General features: G+C 41.6%; 1 protein-coding gene and 1 long non-coding RNA gene across 2 annotated transcripts; both read left to right on the top strand.

The window, feature by feature from the left end:
- Positions 1-130: 130 nt before the first annotated feature.
- LOC309833470 lies at positions 131-19,595 on the top strand. Its single transcript, XR_014297770.1, has 3 exons — positions 131-376; positions 666-805; positions 18,913-19,595. It is a non-coding gene; the product is annotated as an uncharacterized lncRNA (long non-coding RNA).
- LOC309833469 (ubiquitin-fold modifier 1-like) lies at positions 5,247-5,545 on the top strand. Its single transcript, XM_082671786.1, has one exon. It carries the CDS (start codon positions 5,270-5,272, stop codon positions 5,525-5,527), a length of 258 nt encoding a protein of 85 aa, XP_082527912.1. The 5' UTR covers positions 5,247-5,269; the 3' UTR covers positions 5,528-5,545.
- Positions 19,596-23,188: the final 3,593 nt, after the last annotated feature.

Genomic DNA, 23,188 nt, shown 5'->3' with positions numbered 1-23,188 from the left:
GCCTCTCTCGCCACTTCCACTGCGCCGAATCTTCGCGGCTGCGCAGGTGGCGCCCCTGAGGCTCCCAGGGTTTGCTGCGCTGGGGAAGCTCCCATTACGCAGAGCGCGCGTAGGCAGTGCTGACCTTCCCGCTTCCCAGCTTCCCGGGTCTAGGGCGCTCAGCAGATGTGGTTGTGCTCTTTCCGCCTTGCTTTTGTTTTCTTGGTTTCAGTCCCTGGTTTTGCAAGTAGTTCCTCGTTCCCGGTAAGCGGGAAACGCGGACTGCGTTACCCATGTTTGAAACTGGGTTTACACGTTTGGAAAGCAAGAAGGGGTTACTCTGCTGGAGCAGTTTGATGTTGCACGTAAGGGGTTTTATACCTTACGGTTCCACAAGGTTGGTTGCCCAAGTGTCCCTGGATGAAATAAGTTAAAGTGGGCCCTGGGAGGGTCAGCAGTAATAATATTTTACATGGGTACCGTTGTCTGCCTTCTATAGAGCGCTTTCACATATCTTACATCTTCCATTCTGTGGATACTGCTTTTCCACAGTGCATTTTGAACAAGAAAAATACCTTCATTATATATTGCTTAATCATCCTACCTTGTAATTGTTTTTGCATTTATCTCCTGCACTCGACCGTGAGCTCCTACACGGTAAACCCAATTTATCTTTGTGCCTGCAGCTCCCGCTGTATCTGGTATGTAGAAGAGAGGGACAAAGAAACGCGGAGGCTCAGGAAGGTTGGTTGCCCACCTCTTCTTTCCACCACAGAATTCTGCCTCTAGAAAAGCAGGGGAAAGAGTAGCCACGCAAAGGATCTGGGTAAGCAAGAGTTTTTGGCCTGTTCTCAGAAGTGGTCAGACCAAAAGTCTTCACTCATTCCTCAGGTGTTTGTCCAGAAACTCACAAACAAGATGCTGTCTCAAGCTCAAGGCAGTGCTTCTCCCACTCACATATCACTAATAATAGCTAACATTTTTGAGATCCCTGTATGTGCTCTGGCACTGTTTTACATGTTATAGTACATATGTTATTTCATTTAATCCTTACACCAGCCCTGTGAGGTAGGTACTATTATTATCTCTACTTTGTAGATGGAATTTATTGAAGCACAGTATGGTTAAATACCTAGCCCCAAGTAAACGGCAGATCTGGGATTCAAACCCAGGCATCCTAGTGCCAGAGTCTGCACTCAACAATTGTGATATACTCCCTCTCAATGTATGTGAACTGAGATGCTTAAATATGCATGTGTTACAACATAAATGTCGAGAACAGAAATCATACTTTTTTGGGGAAAAAGCATTATCCAATCAAGTGCTTTATGATGGTTCAGATGACTTACAGAGATAGGATTTCCTGATCCCTTTTTTTCTAGCTTTCTCTCCATTTCAAGATTTAGCTTGTGGATTGATGGTGAACACAGAACAGGTGACAAGCTATAATGGTGATCCTGTCTGGAGTAGTTTTCACAGACTCTTATTGCCACCAGTTCATCTTAGGGCCTTTATAGGTAAAGAAATGGATCCTCATCAAACTCTTTTGTTAATGACCATTTATTTATACCCTGCTTTATTTCAGAAGAAGGGATTTAAAGTAACTTACGTAAATACATGAAGTAGGATAAATTAAAAATATGTACAGAGAAAAAGAGCACAAAAGAAAACCAAGAGTGGGAAAGATAAGATAAAACCAGCAGTATTGTATGTAAAATGCATGGTGTAAGGTCCTATGGTTTGCTAGGGATAAGTCACAAATATGATTCTAAGCTTTCTAGCAACCAAGGAAAATTGCAACCAATGAGTAGCAAGTGGAGTAAGTGTTCTGGCTGAGCTGGAACTGAGACTTGAATAGACCAGCTTGTGGAGTTGGATGCCACTTTCCCAAATCTCTTCCATGAGTCTCTAAAAGAGTAACAGAATGTTTAGAACACTTAAGGTGTCTTCTTATCCTCCAATTTTCATGGGGCCCATGAACCCCGTGAGAAAGAACTTTGAACCCTGTCCTCCATTAGGGTTTATATATATTCAGATATATTTAAGGGACAAGGGACACTCAAAGGAAACTGAATTGCACAGAGAGAAAGTGAGCATCTTAGAGAAAATCACCCCAAGTGGAGGAGGGCAGAGAGAGTCTGGTCTCAGCAGAGTTCTGGGAATCAGAAGAGCTCAGAGGTTCTGAGTACCGTCTGGTACTGCCTGCAGCTGGAGATGCCCCTTCACCCCCACCCCACCAGGTTTTCTAGTGCCTTCGAATCCTGGGTAAGAAGGGACTATTATAAAAATGAAAGAGCTCTATCACTAGGGGCCCAACCAACTTTCCTGTGGGATCCCCCTCCAAAAATATTATATAAGAATTCAGAATCAGTTGTCTTCAGATTTTGAAGCTTAGTGCATATACTATGTATTACTTAACACCCCAGCAGCTTCTGGGGCAGCTCACTATAAACTGAAGCATTATTTTTTTTTTAAAGAAAATCATATGAATATCCATGTCATGTAAGGTAAATAAAGACTGCATTTTGCCTCATATCAGTTCAAGTCAGAGTTGCCGTTAAAGCAGTCTCCCCACCCCGAATAAAACGTATTTATTGAAGGAAATTGGAAAACAAAGAAAAAATATAAAAATCACCTATAATTTCACCAGCCATAGCTAACCACTTTTCTGTTTTATTTCTGAATATATATTTATATATATTTATATCATATATAATATAATTGTAAATATATTTATTTATATAGACATATATATGTCTATATAAATTTACACCAAGGAAGTAGAGCATTCTTATGAAACTTTTCGTAAGCCGAAATGTCATAAAGCAAAGAAGCAATTACCCTAGGACACATCTTGCTAACAGGTGCACAAAATAAATCGAGATAAAGCACAGATGCTCACAGACACAGTTCAAAGTTATGGCAGCCTGATGCTGAGATGCTGAGTATAGTTCCTAGAGAAGGAACTTGGCGGTGCTTGATGTGTGCATTTCCTCTGTAATGGCTTGCTGCAGAACTAACGCTAATCACTATTTTTACTTTCGCCTTTTCGGAAAAAGATACTCACGTAGGTCTTTCATAAAAGCAAAGTTGCATACAGTGAACTTTCTAAAAGCAGGGAATAGATAGATAGATGTATACCCATTTTGTAAAATGGGGATCATTCTTCACTTCCATTTCATCCTACTTGGTTATGTGAGTTTTCGTGTCACATTTATGTGAATCTCAGTTTTCAAAGTTTATTTAGACCTTAAAATGTGGATAAGCGGTTGAGGGCAGAGGAAGAGGTAAGAGGTGGAGATCCAGAGGTCAGAGGAGACAGTGCTGCAGGCAGCAGCAGCAACAGAGGCAGTCAGAGCCACGATGAGGTTCAAGGGTAGGCGGGTACCAAAGAGACAGAAGCCTCACTTGACAGATACTGACTCTCAGGAAGTTCTTGGCCTGAGTGTGAGCAGTGGTCCATGGGCAGAATGGGGGTTGTCAGTTAGGGAAGTCAGCAGCTTGGAAGCAGGACACGAGAAGGCTGCCATTGGTGTAGGAGCAATGTGTGGTGGGCAGCAGCTCTGTAGAGCACCTGAGCCTGGAGACCAGGAGACTTTAGAGCAGAGGACTGGCAGGGAGTGGTTCTGATTGCATGTAGGAAACTGCCTCCCTCTCTTTCTGGACATGTGGCAAGACTTAGGAAAAGGATCAGGCTAAGGTCCCGCTCCTGATGAGACCAGGATTGTTAATCCAAGAGACTAGAGGGCAAACTATTAGCTAGACTCCCAACCCAGTGTGGCTTTAGATAGTGGTGTGTGGGAGCCAGCTTACACTGGCTCATGAGAGCCAGTTGTTAAACTTTCAGAGAATTTTGCAAGCCAGTTGTTAAACAGAGTCATTATTTAAAAAGTAAATTATATAGACTTACAAATAAATATAACAAAAACAAAGGTAATTATTGCTCAAGATTCATCACATTCTATTTATGTTGCTACATTTTACTATTATGTATAGTCTAAAGGTTGTTAACATGTACTGTATCTGTATGGTGGAAATACTATATAATGAAATGCTGCTATGCATCTCTTTCCAACTCTACCTTCAGTGATATTATATTGGCCATAGTGAGAGCAGTATTTACACCAAGGAAATTAGCACATGTTACAAATCTATCAGCTTTTTCCACCAGAAAGCTGGTTGTTAAACATTTACCAGCATACCACTGGGCTTAGGGAGGCATAACATGCATGTTAATATCCTTGGGTAATTCCAGAAATGTCTGTGGAGGGAAATTGGACTTCCTGATTGTAAAGGACTTGGGGAATCATGATTTAGGGTCTTAATAAAATCATGATTTTATTTGTACTTACTGACAGGAAATACCTGGGCCAGACTAGTACTCAGAGGAGCCCAACTATCACTGTGCTGAGATCAGAAAGATGTCCCTATGGAGTGTCCTCAAAGAAGGCACTTTGGAACACAGTGAACAGCAGCCTCATGATTCCTTTTAGTAAACACAGCACAGACTTTCATAGGGATGTTTTATATGCCTCTTGATATTAGCCAGTAGCCAATATGGTGTGAAAGTGAATAGGTTTAGGTAGCAAAGTGTGAAGGTTGTGATAGTGATATATAGCTCTTTGCTGCCTTGACTAATCCAGGATAACTTATAAATGAATGAATCAACATTCATCAGGCTGTCCTTCCATGAATATGATTCCTCTTAATCAAGTCTTTAATAGTCTTAAATGGCAGTAAGTTCTAAATTTTACTAGATATACCTTGAGGGCAGCCATTCTGTATATCAAATGTCATAGACTTTTGTAGTCAGCTTAATTCAAGGATACTGAGAAACCAGACAAGGACACATGCATCAGTAGAAGGCCACCCCTGTCAGTACAGAGCCAGACCTGGTATACACCTAGGCAGGGCCAAGAATTTTGCTTAGGATTTACTTTTGGTTTCATTTCAATACACATGTGAGAGAATAATCAAGCACCAGATTGATCAGCTAAGCCATAAGGCACGTCCTCAGTCATTTTAGCCCCCCAAATTATAAAGCCAGGTATAACCAAATACCTCTTCCCCTGCCCTTGGCCAAAACCCTCCCCCTTCCTCCAGTTCTGACACCCCCAACTCTCTCTCTCTCTCTGTCTCTCTCTGTCTCTCTGTCTCTGTCTCTCTCTCTCTCTCTCTCTCAGTGGAACATTGTCTCTTAAGGAAACTCTCTGGTGTATGCTTCAAGATAAAATGATCACAAAATAAATGCCTAGGTTAGCGTGGGGTTTCTGTCCAGACCGGCTGCACCATGTCGAAGGTTTCCTTTAAGATCACACTGACGTCGGACCCGCAGCTGCCGTACAAAGTACTCAGTGTTCCCAAAAGTACACCTTTTACAGCAGTCTTAAAGTTTGCAGCAGAAGAATTTAAAGTTCCTGCAGCAACAGGTGCAGTTATTACCAATGATGCAATAGGAATAAATCCTGCACAGACTGCTGGAAATGTTTTTCTAAAGCACGGTTCAGAACTGCGAATAGTTCCTAGAGATTGTGTTGGAAGTTGTTAATATCTGCTGCTTGGAACATAAAATCCTCTTCCAGAATAAATATTGGTATTTTTATTGTTGTAAAATTGGAGTCAGGCATTTGAAATCCTATGAAAACACCAATAGTTGATGAAGTAATGAAAGGTAGCTCTCTGTCCCTTCTTGTTGTTCACACTCTTCATGTGAAGAGGGGACACTTCTCTGTTGAGGGTGTCATCACCATAGAAGGTCACATTACTAGCACACACAGGTGGTTCGTTGGGGGTAAATGGGTTATCCACCTGTGTCATAACTGGAGGGTGCTTCTGATCATTCTTTCTGAGAACATTTGGAAAATTAAAACTTACTGAATCTTCCTATTTGTCTTTGAGTTAAAAATGTAAAAACTTATCAATCCATACGTGGCAGTTTGCTTGATAGCATCTGACTTGCAGACACAAAAATAGTTGAATTCTTCATTATATATCGTTTATGATAAAGGATCACATCAATGAATAACTGTCTTTTTATCATTTAGCTTGTTTTAAAGTTTCAAACTTCTTGAGTTCTTATAAATTTTAATTTAAAATTCAAATAGCCAAAAATTGAATTTTTGATCTAAATTGAATTTTTGATCTAGCCCCTTACGTGTAACATTGGTATCCCATGCCAAAGAGTTTGAGACTAAAGTAGAAGCATCAGTTGCTGAATTATGCATTCTTTTATTGATCTTTTTTAAAAAAAACCTTTAAAACAGAAATCCTAATATCCTAGAATATTAGGATGATATTTCCAAATAACGTTCGGGGAGAAAGTATTGTTGTAAAGAAGATCTATTGTTCACAACAGAGCTCAAGGAAATGCTAACTGAAATGCTCACTAATTCTACCTACTGAAGACCCAACATTTAAGGAAGTGTTAAGATTAGTTACTAGAATGAATAAGAAGCTAGGAAAGGCAGATGAGGAAGCCCAGATGACCAGGCTTCTAGTAAGAAGGAAAGAAACAAAAATGAAGGGGAGCAGAAAGCTGTAACAGAGTGTCACAGAAAAGTCCAAACTGGATAGACAAAACTGCAGAGGCTATGTTGGGAAGAACTGAAAGGAAAATAAAATACTTGACATTGTTGTGAGGAGCAGAAGGCAATCAGAGAAAGCAAAGCATAGGCCTTGTCAACATACAGATTTCAAAATTCCCCGTAGAGAATCTAAAGAATGATAGGCATAAGGGAAGATTTTATTTGCCCTTAGAGAGGACATCAATATCTGTGCACATCTTGAAAGGTGAAATGAAGGCCCGTAGTGACTGAAAACCAGTGCTTGACTTGCTGTATTCTAGATGGTAAGCTCTCTGTAGGCAGGCCTGGTGTCTGTCTTGCTCTTTCTAGGCCTGGAAATGTAGGCTTTCATTGAATATGTGTAGAATTATTCATGGATAAAGTATTTCTAAGACCAGTTTTTATCTAAGTGTGCATAGGCTCTAGGTTCATTGGGAAAAAAAATAATGCAACCAAATCAGTATCCAAAGGGTAATGTTGGTTAAGTTTAATGAAGTAACTAGATATTGTTCATATGTTTGACAAATGAACGGCAGGATTCTGAATTGTAAAGGGAAAAAAAATTGTGCTGAGGTAGTATGTTGCTAATGTTTGGGGAATTTTTTATTTTTATAAACAAAGTCTGATGCTTAAAGACTCCTGGTCTTTAACAACATTAAGCCTCAGTTAACCAGAAATTTATGAATACACATTTTCTGAATTTTTGTTTTATTTAGATGTCCCCCATTCTGTTTCTAGCACAAAATTCTGCCTGATTTGTTACATTAATAAGTTTTATGATGTCTTGTACCATAATTTGTTTAATATTTTTTTCTTTGGTTGGAAAATTTTATTGCAGTAAGTTCTTAAAAAATATTTTCTTAAAGAACTAGACATTTTGTTATTAAATAAATGTGATCTGTAACTTTTTGTGCAGAATGTTTTGAAGTGTTGTATTTAGTTTAAATGCTTTATTGGTACATAATTAATATCTTGTGAAAATACATTTTCTTATGCCATAAAAAAAATAAATGCCTAGTAATTGAAGGAGTTAACTGTATAACTGTTAACTATAAGACAATTAAAGTTGGAGGGCTGCTATCACAAAGGATGACTAATTTTTGAAGAGTTGATCTGTGGCTCTTTTTTTTTTTTTTTTTCCCCCTCGTAATTAGATTACAGGGCTGTCTATTTAGGTCACTCCCTAGTTTGTTACAATAAAACCATGTCATCTACCTATATGAGATTGTTTCTCTTTCAGTGTTCTCCTATCTTTCTCATTCAAAGATATTTAAGAAATAACTCAATGTGTTTGTTGGTGAAGAAAAGTACACCAAATGGGAAAGTTTGTTTCAGATAAAACAGTTTAAGTGTTTTGTTTCTAATGAAGGTGGCTCTCCTCATATAGTATATCAAAATTATGTTTGTCACCTTTTCAGTTGGAGAAGGTTTGCTTCTGAATGGTTTCATAAGTCTCTGTTTCAGTTGGCTTTGGTAAATAAAACAAACAAAGGGATATTAAGTTTTTAAATGTAGTTATAAAATGAGTGGCTCTCCCCTAAGACCACATTAAAATTAATGGCATGTATCTCCTAAAACTAGAACCAGATGTGTCTGTGAGCTGTGAAAAATATTTATTGGAGTGACATCAACCCTAATAGACCCTTTTATATAGGAAACACTGGTTAAATAGAATATTTTTCAGTTATTCAAATCTTGATTCAAACCAAATCTAGTCTGCTATAAATACATTCTTAATTGAAATACCCTAATGTTACTTATTATTTGAGGACATCTTATAGCGAATAGACCCCCAAAGCAAAGTGAATAATGAATTGTTTCAGTATTTATGAAATATTTAGTATGTTTGATTCTGTACTGAAGAAAACATGATCTTCCCAACTTTCAAGTGGTTTAATGGCTATTTGGGAAAATGACCACAAAATGATTTGGATAGTGGGAAAAGCATTGGCTTGAAGTTGGGAGACCAAAGTAGCTGAATACCCTTAAACAAATCTCTCTGTCTTTCTGAACCTTGGTTTCATTACCTACAAAATTAGTTGCATTAATGATCTCCAAAGTTTCTTCCAGCTCTAACAAGTCTTTGATTCGAGGACACAAAAATGAAACCCAAAATGTAACATAATATTGTACAGGCTGTCCCCAACTTAGGAACTGGATCAACTCCAAAAGGTCAATTGTTTGGAACACAGAATATATTTTCCCACAGAGACTGTGGTACAAGTGGTGGTTAAATCCTAGATCCGTCTGCAAAATCAATTTAATCCTTAATGTAACTGTAGAAGAGTGTCCATGGTAATATGGACTCTAACCACCAATTACGTATAACAAAGTTTATGGGAAAAGCCATTGAGGGATTCCAATTTGGTATGGCAGAAAACATCTATCAGTGTTTTTTCCACTACCTGAAGCAATAGGCATGAAGCAATTCTAGTTCTAATCTACAGGCAGACCTGGGCCCCAAATGGTAAACAAAGCCTGGACTGGCAGCATGGAGAGTGAGGCTCTGATACCTCTGATCTCATAAGGGGGGCAGGGGTCGGGGTGGCTGAGGACAGTTCATGGTGTCTGGAGTTTTGGTTGCCAGGAAGGAGTTGGCTCCAAACCAAAGGATAGGGAATGTAAGGGCAGGAGGCAAAAAAGGGAGTGAACATGTATGTGCTGGAAACTTTTAAGAGAAAAGATGCAATTACTTTTTTTTTTTATTGGAGTATAATTGCTTTACAATGGTGTGTTAGTTTCTGCTTCACAACAAAATGAATCAGTTATATATATACATATGTTCCCATATCTCTTCCTGCTTGCGTCTCCCTCCCTCCCACCCTCCCTATCCCACCCCTCCAGGTGGTCAGAAAGCACTGAGCCGATCTCCCTGTGCTATGCGGCTGCTTCCCACTAGCTATCTACCTTATGTTTGGTAGTGTATATATGTCCATGTCTCTCTCTTGCTTTGTCACAGCTTACCCTTCCCCCTCCCCATATCCTCAAGTCCATTCTCTAGTAAATCTGTGTCTTTATTCCTGTTTTACCCCTAGGTTCTTCATGACATTTTTTTTCTTAAATTCCATATATATGTGTTAGCATACGGTATTTGTCTCTCTCTTTCTGACTTACTTCACTCTGTGTGACAGACTCTAGGTCTATCCACATAAAAAGGAATGAAATTGAGCTATTTGTAATGAGGTGGATGCAATTACTTTTGATCTCACTCCCTTTGTGGTTGAGGAAGTTGAGGCCTAGGAAGGGTACATTGCACTGACTTAATAGCAAAACTAGGACTTGAATCTAGACCTAATGATTCTTAGCCCAGATCCCTCCCCTCCCCTCTCCCCCTCCCCTCTGGCTGTCATGCTGTGCAAGAACCTACTCTTTTCATCTGCCTCTGTTTCCTGCACAGGAATCCCTAGAACCCTTTACCCCCACCCCATCCTTATCCTATTTTTCATCCTCTGGTCTTCCAGGGCAGTCTGGTCAACGATCAGCACAGCAGTTTTCTGTTTTGCCCATATGTAGTTTAACAGTGCCACCAACTCAAAGAATGACTTTCTAGTTGCCAGAAAGAAGCCCCTCAGACCCCTCTCCAGTTTGGTACAAACCACCTAGAGAATGAGACTGAGTAATCCCAAACTCTAGTGACATTGAGGTACTTCTAGTAGTGATGTTTCTGTTAAGACAGAACCCAAACTGGCTGGGCGAGCCAGTGTCCCAATGCCCAGGTGACAGGCATTGCTCCTTTGTCAGAAAGAAGGCTTCTGGCAGGAGGTTCCTAAGTGTACCATGTGCTGGGAATTTTTACTATCACATTTAATCCCTCTAAAAATCCTGTGAGGTCAGTATTTTCCCTTTCATAGATGTGGGAATGAAGACTCAAAAGCCTTCGGCTTGCCTTGAGTCACCAGGTTGGTCTGATTTCTGAGCCCTGCTGGAACAGCCAGGCAGCGCACCTTAGAGACTGGGGCTGGTTCGGTGGACCAGCTCTGGAACACTGTTGTGAGAGGAAGTGGGAAGTGAGGAGAAGGGTGGGCCCTGGCAGTGGCTGTAATCTGCTTTGATGGCAGGGATAGCTTGCTCAAAGCAGGATGGGAGTGGGCAGAAGCTGGGTGATTTCTCAGTAGGGCAGATACTTCCGGAATGAGAGGGAAGGAGGGTTCATTCACACCTACAGCCAGGGGGAGGGTGGGGAATGCCTGTCCCACACACCTGAGAGGGCTCCCGGGCCAGGCCAACAGTCCCACTTACGCAACCCTGATTTGTCCATATTTTATGCCAGGCCTGCCGGAGTAGTGCTCAGGAATGTGGTTCAGATCCTGAGCTTTTTAGAATTCCTGAGGGAGAGAACAGTGAGGTCAGGTAAGGCCATAATACAGCTGGTGCAGCTGAGGGGGCTTGAGCTGGGTTGTGAAGCATTGTGGGGTTTACATCAGTGCCTTTCACATAAAGTGTCTGTGTGTTTGTTGTCAGAATCATCTAGGGAACTTTTGGAAAATACCAATGTTTGATTTCCCTTCCTCCCCTTAGGAAGTCCTATCTAATTCTCAGCATTGGGAGTAGACGAGTAGATATTTTCAAACGATGCCCTAGGGAATTCTCATAGGGACATGCATCCCTCCTCCATTTTTCACTGGCATAGATCTCAAAAGATAAAGCAAAACATAACAAAGAGACACTCAGGTAGGAGAGCCAGGGGAGGGCTCTTCCGGTGAAGGGATCGTTTCTGGTGAAGTTTGCAAAAGTATAAGGAGCCTGGAATGCCTGGGGCAGAGGGTGTACACAGGGAGTGGTAGGAAATAGGGTGGGGTGGTTAAGATGAGCAGTCAAGAAGGAACTGGAATGCTGGGCAGGAGAGTTTAAACCTGATGCTGTTTGAAACAGGAAACTGTTCATGTATTCTCATTCAGTGATTATCTATTGAACACCTACTCTGTGCCAGGCACTGTGTTATGTGCTGGGGATACAGCAGAGAACAAAATAAAGTGTTTGCTCATCAAGTTTGTATTCTGGTAGAGGAACTGTAGGGTGATCAGTCCGTCCCAGTTTGCCTGGGACTTTCTGTTTTCTCGGGTTTTTTTAGGGGGGAGTTAACATTTTATTATTTTTTAAAAATTAATTAATTTATTTACTTATTTTTGGCTGTGTCAGGTCTTGGTTGCGGCACGCGGGATCTTTCGTTGCAGTGCGCAGGTTTCTCTCTATTTGTGACGTGTGGGCTCAGTAGCCCCATGGCATGTGGGATCTTAGTTCCCTGACCAGGGATCGAACCCTCATCCCCTGCATTGGAAGGTGGATTCTTAACCACTGGACCGCCAGGGAAGTCCCAACTTTCTGCGGTTTTAACACTGAAAGTGCCTTGGCCCAGGAACCCCCCGGGCAAAGCAGAATAGTTGGTTTCCTAGGAGGTGGAATGTGCATGCATGCCTGTGTAATACTAGGGGTCATAAAGAAACCTGAAGCAGGGTAAGCAGTTGGGGATAAAGAAAAATGCTTTTTTAGAGGGGGTGGTCAGGGAGGATCTCTGAGAACATGATAAATGAGTAGCAATCTGAATAAAATGAGTGAGGGCCATGGAAATATCTCAGAGTAGGTTGGTGAGGGGTGGTTATTTCTAGCAGAGAGAAATACCGTGTAAAGGCCCTGAAGTGGAAACATGCTTGACATAGATGAAGAATAGCCTTGGCAGAGAGGTTGAGAGAAGGAGGTCCCAAGAGAGTGAGCCGTGCCGGAGACACTGGATTATATTGAGTGTGATGGGAGGCTGAGGACAGAGGCATGACCTAATCCCTCAGAAGGTGGGGAAAACAAGAGTGGGAACAGGAAGACCATTTAGGAAGCAACTTCATTAGGAAGTCTTGAAAAGTTCCTTCTCAAAAGGTTTGATCAGGGCTTCCCTGGTGGTGCAGTGGTTGAGAGTCCGCCTGGCGATGCAGGGGACACGGGTTCGTGCCCCGGTCGGGGCAGGGCCCGTGAGCCATGGCCGCTGAGCCTGCGCGTCTGGAGCCTGTGCTCTGCAACGGGAGAGGCCACAACAGTGAGAGGCCCTTGTACCGCAAAAAAAAAAAAAAAAAAAAATCCTTAAAAAAAAAGTTTGATCAGAGAAAGAGCAGGATACAATGCCATTCAAGTAAATGAGCCTGGGCAGGATTGGGCTGACCCAGGCTGTCCTACGGTGATGACATTGGGAATGGAAATGTGGAAACATCTAGAACTGTCTTGGAGACAGGGTTAACAGAAGGTGGTGGTGCAGGATTCACAGGGGGATGAAGGAGGGTGATGATTCCAAGCTAGTCTTCCACACATTAGTTTTCCTAGTTTGAATTTCTCCCTCAATTGTCCTGATCCAAACGTCATGGATCATGAAGTTTTCTACTAGAATGAGGAAGATTCCATGGTAGGGTCGCAAGAGCAGGAACTTGGGGTCATACAATCCAGGGCACACACCGTGGCTCCATCACAGACAAGCCATGCCCCTCAGACAGCTCACCTAATCTCTGGGGCTCTCAGTATCCCTGCCAGTAGAATAGGAATGATACTGCCTGGCAGAGTTGGGAGCACTAAATGAAGTAACACTCATAGAGGACCTAGTTCAGGACATGCTGAGCCGTCAGTCTGGGTTCATTCTCTCCCTCTGTTTACACCCTGGGAGTTCAGTATGTGTGCCTGCACATTTTCAGAAGTTATCAGTACTCTACATGTCATTTTGTGCTCTTTGGCCCCCTTTCCCTCTCCCCCAGCCTGCTTATTCCATACACACATTTCTCTGTGTTGGTGGAGTACACACTCTGGTCATCTTGTTCTTCTTCTTCCTCTTCACTGGCTCTGCCTATGTTCAGATGTGCCTTTCCTTTCATTTGGACAGTTTTAGAAACCTCCCAACCGGTCCTCCCATCGTCCAGCCTATACTCTTATATCCTTCAGGCCACATCATCTTCAGTATAAAATCTAAACACCCGAGCAGGTCTTGCAGAGTCCACGTTGCCTCTGCCTACTTTTCTGTAAACTCTGCTCCCTGATTTACCCCCGTCTTTGGCCCCACCCTCCATCCTCCACCCCTGACAAGTCTACTGTTTTATTCCTTGTGCTCCCATGGTAGTTTGTACCTACTGAACTTATCTCCCATTATTTGTGTGTAAAAAGAGCAAGGTATTTGGTGCAGGGGTTCAGAGCTCAGTCTCTGGAGCCACCCAGCCTCCATCCTAATCCCAGCCCTGTTACTTATCAGTTGGGCCTAATGATTAGGGATTAATTAAATAAACGATGATCCTTCCCTAAACTGGAATGCCATGACCTTGAGCAAGTTATTTCATTGTTGTGCTTCAGGGACAATAATAATATCCACCTCACAGGGTTGTCATGAGTATTAAGAGTTAATACATCTGGGTTGCCCAGGTGGCACAGTGGTTAAGAACCTGCCTGCCAACGCAGGGGACACAGGTTTGAGCCCTGGTCCGGGAAGATCCCACATGCCGCGGAGCAACTAAGCCCATGGGCCACAACTACTGAAGCCCGCACGCTTACAGCCCATGCTCCCCAGCAAGAGAAGCCACTGCAATGAGAAACCCTCGCACGGCAACCAAGAGTAGCCCCCGCTCGCCGCAACTAGAGAAAGCCCGCGCGCAACAGCGAAGACCCAATGCAACCAAAAATAAAAATAAATAAATTTATTTAAAAAAAGAGTCAATACATCTAAAGCACTTAAATAGTACCTTCTATGTAGGAAGCCCTCCAGAAACATTGCCTATAATTATTACATCTATCTCCCTGAGTTTGAGTTCCTTGAAGGAAGAGACTAGAGATCTAGTCTTTCAAATGTTTGTTGAACAAAGACATAAGTAAATCTCCTTTTAAAGACATTATTCCCCCTTTTACTTAATTTTTTCTCTTTTAATTTAGTTTATTTATTTTTGGCTGTGTTGGGTCTTTGTTGCTGCATGCGGGCTTTCTCTAGTTGTGGCGAGCGGGGGCTGCTCTTCCTTGTGGTGCGCGGGCTTCTCATTGCGGTGGCTTCTCTCATTGCAAAGCACAGGCTCTAGGCATGCGGGCTTCGGTAGTTGCAGCATGTGAGCTCAGTAGCATGGCACCCGGGCTTAGTTGCTCCGTGGCATGTGGGATCTTCCCGGACCAGGGCTTGAACCCAGGTCCCCTGCATTGGCAGGCAGATTCTTAACCACTGCGCCACTGGGGAAGCCCTTAGTTTGCATTTTTAACAAGCCTCTCCGTTTTTCCGGATAGTGATTTACTACATTTATAATCAGATGTGCAAACTTCTGGTTCATTTTTCTTAATTACTTATGGAATACAGTTGGATGTTGACCATACATATTTGGATCTATATATTTATATCAATTTTTATCAATATATTTTGGATGGGAAGATCCTATTTATATATATTGAGCACATGTATTTTCTTCATTCTGTGTTTTCCTTTAAGTATATATTTTGTGTTCTGATGTGTTTTGTTTATTTGAACTCATCTATTTTGTCTCTACCAAAAGCATCCATTGAGTAAAATAGTAGACTTTTGGAGCTTGGAAGAACTTTAATGTCATGGTCCTTATTCTTTTCATAGATGAGGAATCTGAGGGTCCAACAAATAACTTGAATCCTATAAACCAATAAGAAGAAAGGCAAACAACCCAATTTTTAAAATGGGCAAAAGATTTAAAGAAGCATTTCATAGAAAAGATTGTCCAAATGTCCAGTAAGTGTCTGAAAAAGTACTCAACATCATTAGTCACCAGGGAAATGCAAATGAAAACCACAGTGAGATACCAACTCATACTCTTTATTAATTTTATTTATTTATTTATTTACTTTTGGCTGTGTTGGGTCTTTGTTGCTGTGCGCGGGCTTTCTCTAGTTGCGGCGAGCGGGGGCTGCTCTTAATTGCTGGGAGCAGGCTTCTTATTGCGGTGGCTTCTTGTTGTGGAGCATGGGCTCTAGGCCTGCAGGCTTTAGTAGTTGTGGCACGTGGGCTCAGTAGTTGTGGCTTGCGGGCTCTAGAGTGCAGGCTCAGTAGTTGTGGCACACGCACAGGCTTAGTTGTTCTGTGGCATGTAGGATCTTCCTGGACCGGGGCTCAAACCCATGTCCCCTGCATTGGCAGGCAGATTCTTGGGCTTTTTTTGGTGTTTTTTTTTTGCGGTACGCGGGCCTCTCACTGTTGTGGCCTCTCCCGTTGTGGAGCACAGGCTCCGGACGCACAGGCTCAGCGGCCATGGCTCACTGGCCCAGCCGCTCCGCGGCATGTAGGATCTTCCCAGACCCGGGCACGAACCCGCGTCCTCTGCATCGGCAGGTGGACTCTCAACCACGGCGCCACCAGGGAAGTCCCCAACTAATACTCTTTAGAATAGTTAAAAGATTTGAAATTATCAAGTGAAGGTATGTTTTAGAACTCTCACACATTGCTCTTGGAATGTAAATTTGGTAGAATTGGTTTGGAAAACTGGCACATTTATAAAAGCCAGATCTAAGGCTACCCTATGACTTAGCAGTTCCACTCCTAGTTCCACACCAGAAATGGGTGCGTGTGGTCACTAATAGACACAAACAAAATGTTCATGACAGTTTTATTTTTAATAACCAAAATTTGGAGACAAGCTAAATATCCTTCAACAGGAGAAGTGATAAATTATAGTGTATTCACATGGTGGAATTTTATACAGCAAAAACAGACGAAACAACAATCTACTGCTATATGTGACAACATGCATGAATCTCACAGACATAATGAGTGAAAAAAAGGAAAACATAAAAAGTATATACTAGGGAATTCCCTGGTTGTCCAGTGGTTAGGGCTCCGAGCTTCTACTGAGGAGGCACGGGTTCGATCCCTGGTCAGGGAACTAGGATCCTGCATGTGGTGCTGCCAAAGTATATATCATATGATTCCATTTATATTAAAATCAAAAACAGAACAAATCAAAAGTGGTAAAAGTAAGGATAGGATTTACCTCTGGAGCATAAGGATATTGGCTGTAAAGGACAAGTGAGAACTTTCTGGGATGTTGGAATATCCATTATGATGATCTAGGTTTGGGTTAAACAAGTATATACTTACACAATGTGTATTTAAGATTAGTATGCTTTACTGTATGTATAGATAGATACAGATATAGCACCTCAAAGAAGAGTATTACCCTAAAATTAAAGAAAATTTTAATTTTCTTTTTTGTGCTATGTGTTTTAAATGTTCTCACCTTTTCCTCAGCTATATTTACCAGAAAGTCTAAAATGAAGTCATGATAAATCGTAACGAGAGAAAAATAGAAGTTATTATTTTTAAAAGCTAGAGTGGTATCTCAGCTTCCTATCCAGATTTAGTGCCCTGAGCCCTGGACCTAGCTAAAAATAGTTCAGAGCTTTGCCAGCTGGTGACCTGGGAACTGGGCTATGTTTAGCAGAAACCAGCACGTGAGTGAAATGGGGGAGAGCCACGTGGAGCACTGTGGGTCTGGTAGGCATGGCTCACTCTCAGCAAGCTGTTTGAGCCATGCCTGCCGTCAGTAACTCAGACTGTTCCCTCCACTGCAGACCAGTGGGTAGTGTAGGGTCACAGTTTACTGGTGAGTGGAAATGAGAGGGAGAGACAAGAATCCATACTGATTAGAAGGGCAGAGGTCCAGCACTGGGAGACTGGACATAAAGGAAGTCAGAGTAGTTAAGCCCTGGCTAAACCCAGGGTGTACCTTCCTTTTTTCTTTACCAGGTTAGACTCAATTTTTGTTTTTGCAAAAATGTATTCATTTCTCAACAACGCTATTTTATCTTTTTTAATTGACGTATAGTTGATATATAATATTGTGTTAGTTTCAGGTATACAGTAAAGTGATTCAGTTATATACATACATTTTTCAGATTATTTCCCATTATAGGTTATTACAAGATATTGAATATTGTTCCCTGTGTTATACAGTAAATCCTTGTTGCTTATCTATTTTATGTATAGTAGTTTGTTAATTACATACTCTGCATTTATCGGCCCCCCACCTTTGGTAACCATAAGTTTGTTTTCTTTGTCTTTGAGTCTGTTTCTGTTTTGTATATAGATTCATTTGTATTGTTTTTTAGATTTTACATAAAAGTGATATCATGTAATATTTGTTTATCTCTGTCTGACTTACTTCAAATAGTATGATATTCTCTAGGTCCATCCATGTTGCTGCAAATGGCAATATTTAATTATTTTTTTGTGGCTGAGTAATATTCCATTGTATCTATTGGGTTGGCCAAAAAGTTCTTTTGGCTTTTTCCATAACATCTTACTTACTGTAACTTTGTAGTATTGTCTGAAGCCTGGAGGGTTATGCCTCCAGCTTTGTTCTTTTTCCTCAGGATTGCTTTGGCAATTCTGGGTCTTTTGTGGTTCCATATAAATTTTAGGATTGTTTGTTCTAGTTCTGTGAAAAATATTATGGATAATTTGATAGGGATCGCATTAAATCTGTTGATTGTTTTGGGCAGTATGGCCATTTTAACAATATTAATTCTTCTAATCCATGAGCATGGGATATCTTTCCATTTCTTTGAATCATCTTCAGTTTCCTTTATCAATGTTTTATAGTTTTCATCATATGTCTTTCACCTCCTTGGTTAGGTTTATTCCTAGGTTTTTTGTTTGCTTGTTTGTTTTCTGCAGTGATTTTAAATGGTATTGTTTTTTAACTTTCTCTTTCTGATATTTCATTGTTAGTGTAAAGAAATGCAACACTTTTCTGTATATTAATCTTGTATCCTGCTACCTTGCTGAATTCATTTATTAGTTCTAACAGTTTTTATGTGGAGTCTTCAGGGTTTTCTATTTAGAATGTCATGTCATCTGCAAAGAATGACAATTTTACCTCTTCCCTTCCAATTTGGATATGTTTTATTTCTTTTTCTCGTCTGATTGATGTGGCTAGGACTTCCAATACTATTACAACTCAGTTTTAAATGTTATACTTAAGGAAACCAGGTGCAGAACTATTTAGATTGCAACGCTTAAACATTCCCTGAGTGGTTTTGCTGCTGAATCAGCCTAACTGGAAGAATTAGCTTCACTTAACCTCTTCCTCCTGTAATGTGCCCGTCTAAAATGTAGGAATGACTAGTGTAATTATCCGTGTCACAGAGATGTTTTGAGGCTTAATTAAATAACCCACGCTGAATACTCTGAAGTATTCAGAGAAGAAAGGGTTAATAGGAATGGTGCTGCTCTAAGTTCTACTCGCAAACTGACAAGTTACCAAACATGGTATGTGGTACTCTAGTTCCAAACATACTAGCATGGTACCTCCAAGATTTCACCCGATTTAGTTAGAATCACCATCACTCAACCAACACTAGTTGAGAGAACTCTGTTTCTACATTGTGTTCTTCTTTTTTTTTTTCCCAGCCACACGGATGCGGGATTTTAGTTCCTGGACTAGGGATCGAACCCATGCGCCCTGCAGTGGAAGCATGGAGTCTTAACCACTGGACCACCAAGGAAGTCCCCATTGTGTTCATTTTTTAAAGGAAGGTGTAAATATGAGGGTAATTCATAACAAGTGACAACTTTTAAAGAAATGACTTTAAACAACTTGATATGTTGCTGTTGTCAGTAGACAGAACTTTTAGCCCCAAAGTAAGATGCAACCTGACTTTTAAGGCAGGGACAAGGATGTGCCAAACTCTGAGATCAAAAGTAAGCTTTAATTCAAACACGGTGGATGCCCTTAGAAACTTTCCTAAAAATAAATCCATCCTGCTGCATGATTTAGAAATGGCTTAGGATACCATCTTTTCCAGCCTTAAGAAGCAAAAACCCCAAAATGTCATCAATGAAAAACAATCTGGGAGATGCTGCTAAAACTCTGTCAAGGGTATGGTCTCCCTTCCTACAGTAACCAATAAACTTGGCTTTGCTTAATTAAAAAAATCAAATCTGTGAGCAAACAGGAATGCGGTGGGCCAATTAATGGCGATGAAGATGATGACAATAATGGTGGTAATAATAATGACAGGAAGCAGGTATTGAGGGCTTACTAGGTGCCAGACACTCTTCTAAGGGCTTTACATGATCCCTGTAGTAGCCCAGGAAGATAAGACCTATTATTATCCCTGTTTTACAGACAAACAAACTAAGGCTTTGGAGAAGTTAAGTAACTAACTTGCCTAAGGTTATATAGCTTAGCAGCGGCTTTCAAAACTTTGGTGTGGGGACTTCCCTGGTGGCACAGTGGTTAAGAATCCACCTGCTGAGCATATCCAAAGGAGGGCCTCTGGAGTGTGGAGTTCCGGAGTTTGGAGGATCATATGTTCCAGCAGAATATGCTTCCTTCAGAATTGCTGAACAGATTTTTACAAGAATAAGTACTGATGATGATATTGAAACAAATTCATCAACATTTATGAAGGAAATGAAAGAGCCATCATTTATTAGATGAGAAAATGAGTCACCATAATAATGATGAATGAAAATACTGCTCGTTATAAAGTCAAGGAAGCTACCCTGTGAAACTGGGCTATCATTCGGCGGTGTTGTTGAGTTTTCCCTTCTAAATTCAGGTTATAGGTTATTACAAGATATTGAGGGACTACCCTGGTGGCGCAGTGGTTAAGAATCTGCCTGCCAGTTGGGCTTCCCTGGTGGCGCAGTGGTTGAGAGTCTGCCTGCCGATGCAGGGGATGCGGGTTCGTGCCCCTGTCCGGGAAGATCCCACATGCTGCAGAGCGGCTGGGCCCGTGAGCCATGGCCGCTGGGCCTGTGCGTCCGGAGCCTGTGCTCTGCAACGGGAGAGGCCACAGCAGTGAGAGGCCGGCGTAATGCAAAAAAAAAAAAAAAAAAAAGAATCTGCCTGCCAATGCAGGGGACACGGGTTCCAGCCCTGGTCCAGGAAGATCCCACGTGCCACAGAACAGCTAAGCCCGTGAGCCACAACTACTGAGCCTGCACTCTAGAGCCCGCGAGCCACAACTACTGAAGCCCACGCGCCTAGAGCCCATGCTCCACAACAAGAGAAGCCACCGCAATGAGAAGCCCGCGCACCCCAACGAAGAGTAGCCCCCACTCACGACAACTAGAGAAAGCCCACGCACAGCAGCAAAGACCCAGTTCAGCCAAAAATAAATAAATAAAATTAAAAAAAATAATAAGTAAAGAATCTGCCTGCCAATGCAGGGGACACGGGTTCAAGCCCTGGTCCGGGAAGATCCCACATGCTGCGGAGCAACTAAGCCCGTGTGCCACAACTACTGAGCCTGCACTCTAGAGCCCGCGAGCTGCAACTACTGACCCTGTGTGCCACAACTACTGAAGCCCTTACGCCTAGAGCCTGTGCTCTGCAACTAGAGAAGCCACTGCAATGAGAAACCCGCTCGCCCCAACTGGAGAAAGCCCACACGCAGCAACGAAGACCCAACGCACCCCAAAAAAATTTTTTAATAAATTAAGTTAAAAAAAGAAGCAAACTTTGGTGTGCTTACAGTTCCCCAGAAAAATAATTTAAATCAATATTCCCAGCCCAACAACATAGATTTTGATTCAGAAGTGTGGGACAGGGCCTGAAAAAATGCATTTTTAATAAATAACCAAGGAACCTTTACTGTAGGTGACCTTCAGACCACCCTCTGGGAATCAGTGACCCAGTTCTAGAAAAAAGGAGAGACTAGGAGTAAAAATTTGCCAATGTTTCTCCAGCACTGGCCTTCCCTGTCCAGCTGAATAGTAGATCATTTGCCCACCCGAGACTGTATGTCCTTGCAATGAAAAGAAAGACTGCTTAATGAATATAGCCTTTCCAGACATTGAACTTGATTTGTTCAACTTCCATATTTAACAGTTAACCATCTGACTTTAATCTGATTTCTTAAATATGTTTTCCTACCAGCCAGAGTGTGTGCTGACCAAAAACATGAATTTCAGTCAGTAGTTGTAACTCTCACGGGTAACGAATAAATGGCATTGTACTTTATTAGTCTACTATAAATCTGATTAATGTGAATCAATTCCCCAGAGCCAGCTCTCTCCCGAACGAACTGAGAACCATGACTTTATGAACCTGCAAACTTCAGGGCCAATGTACATTTGGAGGCCTGATTTATCCTTTCCTTAGTATCACTGAGCTGGAAGACACATTTTGAGACCCAGAATCCTGACATCTCCATCCCTCCAAAGGGGTAAGTTTATCAAATTTAATAAAACAATTCATAAAAAGCCATTCACTTGGGCTTTAGTCTTCCTTCCTTGGCTTTTAAACACCTGTGACCTTGAGGGGCACGGTGATGAATTTTTAACATCCTTGCTCTTTTGCTCTTCTCAAATGTCATTTGGTTGATTTGGAACATGGTATTACCTGGTAAATCTGGAAAAGACTTACAGATGAGTTTGGCCAGAGACAATGCTACGGAGACTGAACCAACCCATATTACACACTCACCTTTCCTTATTACATATTTTTAAAATAGAACAAAAACATGAAGCAGGCAAAAAAAACATGTTACAGTTTCCACAGTCCCTCTAAATGAGGAAATTATCAACGTATTTGCCCCTGCACACATTCCACATCCCATGCTGTGGATGGAAGACTTATTCTTATTCCTGCTCTCTTCCCTGCCAGCCACCCTCTAGCCTTCTTTCTCTTCCCTCGCTCACCAAGCCTACTCCTCCTTTTGGGCATGTCCCAGGCCTTCTCTACTGTAACGTTCTTTACCCTCATTTTCCTATAATTGGCTCCTACTTTTTGTTCAGGTCTTAGCTTAAACTGATGACCTCCATCTATTACGTTATTCAGTTTTGTTTTCTGTAGCACTCAACTAGCTGCTGATATTCTTCTTGTTTGTTTATAGTCTGTCTCCCTCAACTAGAACATAAGCCCCATTAGGTCAAGAATCATCTATTATGTCATATTTTCACGGTTATAGCTACAGTGCCCCAAACTATGCCTCACACAGGAGAGAGGTTTGGGGAGGAGAAAAAGGAAGACAGTGGGGAAAGACTGGTTCTGATCTGAGACTGATCTGGTTGTCCAAGGCATCCAGCTAGCTATTTCTTTGCTTAAGAGTCAAATACTTTTATCCACCTCCTTTGGAAACAAATCAGAGATATTAAAGATGTGTTGAGTTTATTGCGTAAGACTAACAGTGGTTAAAGACCAGATGACTTACACTGAGAGTCTTTACAAGGTATTTGTCATCATTAGCTCAGTCTCATAAATTATTACAATATGAAATCAGCAAAAACTGCTTACGTGCTTGAATTCAGGTAGTTAAATTTTAAAGTATAATAAAAAGTTATACTGAAAGTTTTCTTTCCAAAGAGCTCAAAAATGCCTTTGTTAGCAGTAAATGAGGTAATGGCTTCCAAAGAAAACTGGAAGTAGGAAATGAGGTTTCCTTCTGGGAGTTAAATGGGTAAGGCACACACAAATATACACACACACACAGATATGGTAAGTCAACTGAAGGAGTAAACTGATAGATAACCAGTGTGTAACTGGAAACACCTATAAATTCAGCCAAGGTGACTTGGAGGTAATCTCAGGATGGCAAGCACCGGAATGTGACTGTGAATTTAACAGGTGTAAAGGTAATTGATTATTTGGAGAAAGCCTGGATGAACAGCGGCGGTGGGCAGAGCTGCTGTTAGCCTATAGCACAGAAAACCCAAGCTAAGGGCTTCCCTGGTGGCG

The sequence above is a fragment of the Grampus griseus genome (assembly GCF_964374135.1).
Source record: "Grampus griseus genome assembly, chromosome: 15".
Taxonomy (NCBI): domain Eukaryota; kingdom Metazoa; phylum Chordata; class Mammalia; order Artiodactyla; family Delphinidae; genus Grampus; species Grampus griseus.
The sequence above is the reverse complement of the archived record's forward strand: the minus strand, read 5'-3'. Positions and strand labels throughout refer to the sequence as shown.

Bases quoted from the DNA above. Each gene is read 5' to 3' on its own strand.
- LOC309833469 (XM_082671786.1), top strand. From the start codon at position 5,270: ATGTCGAAGGTTTCCTTTAAGATCACACTGACGTCGGACCCGCAGCTG.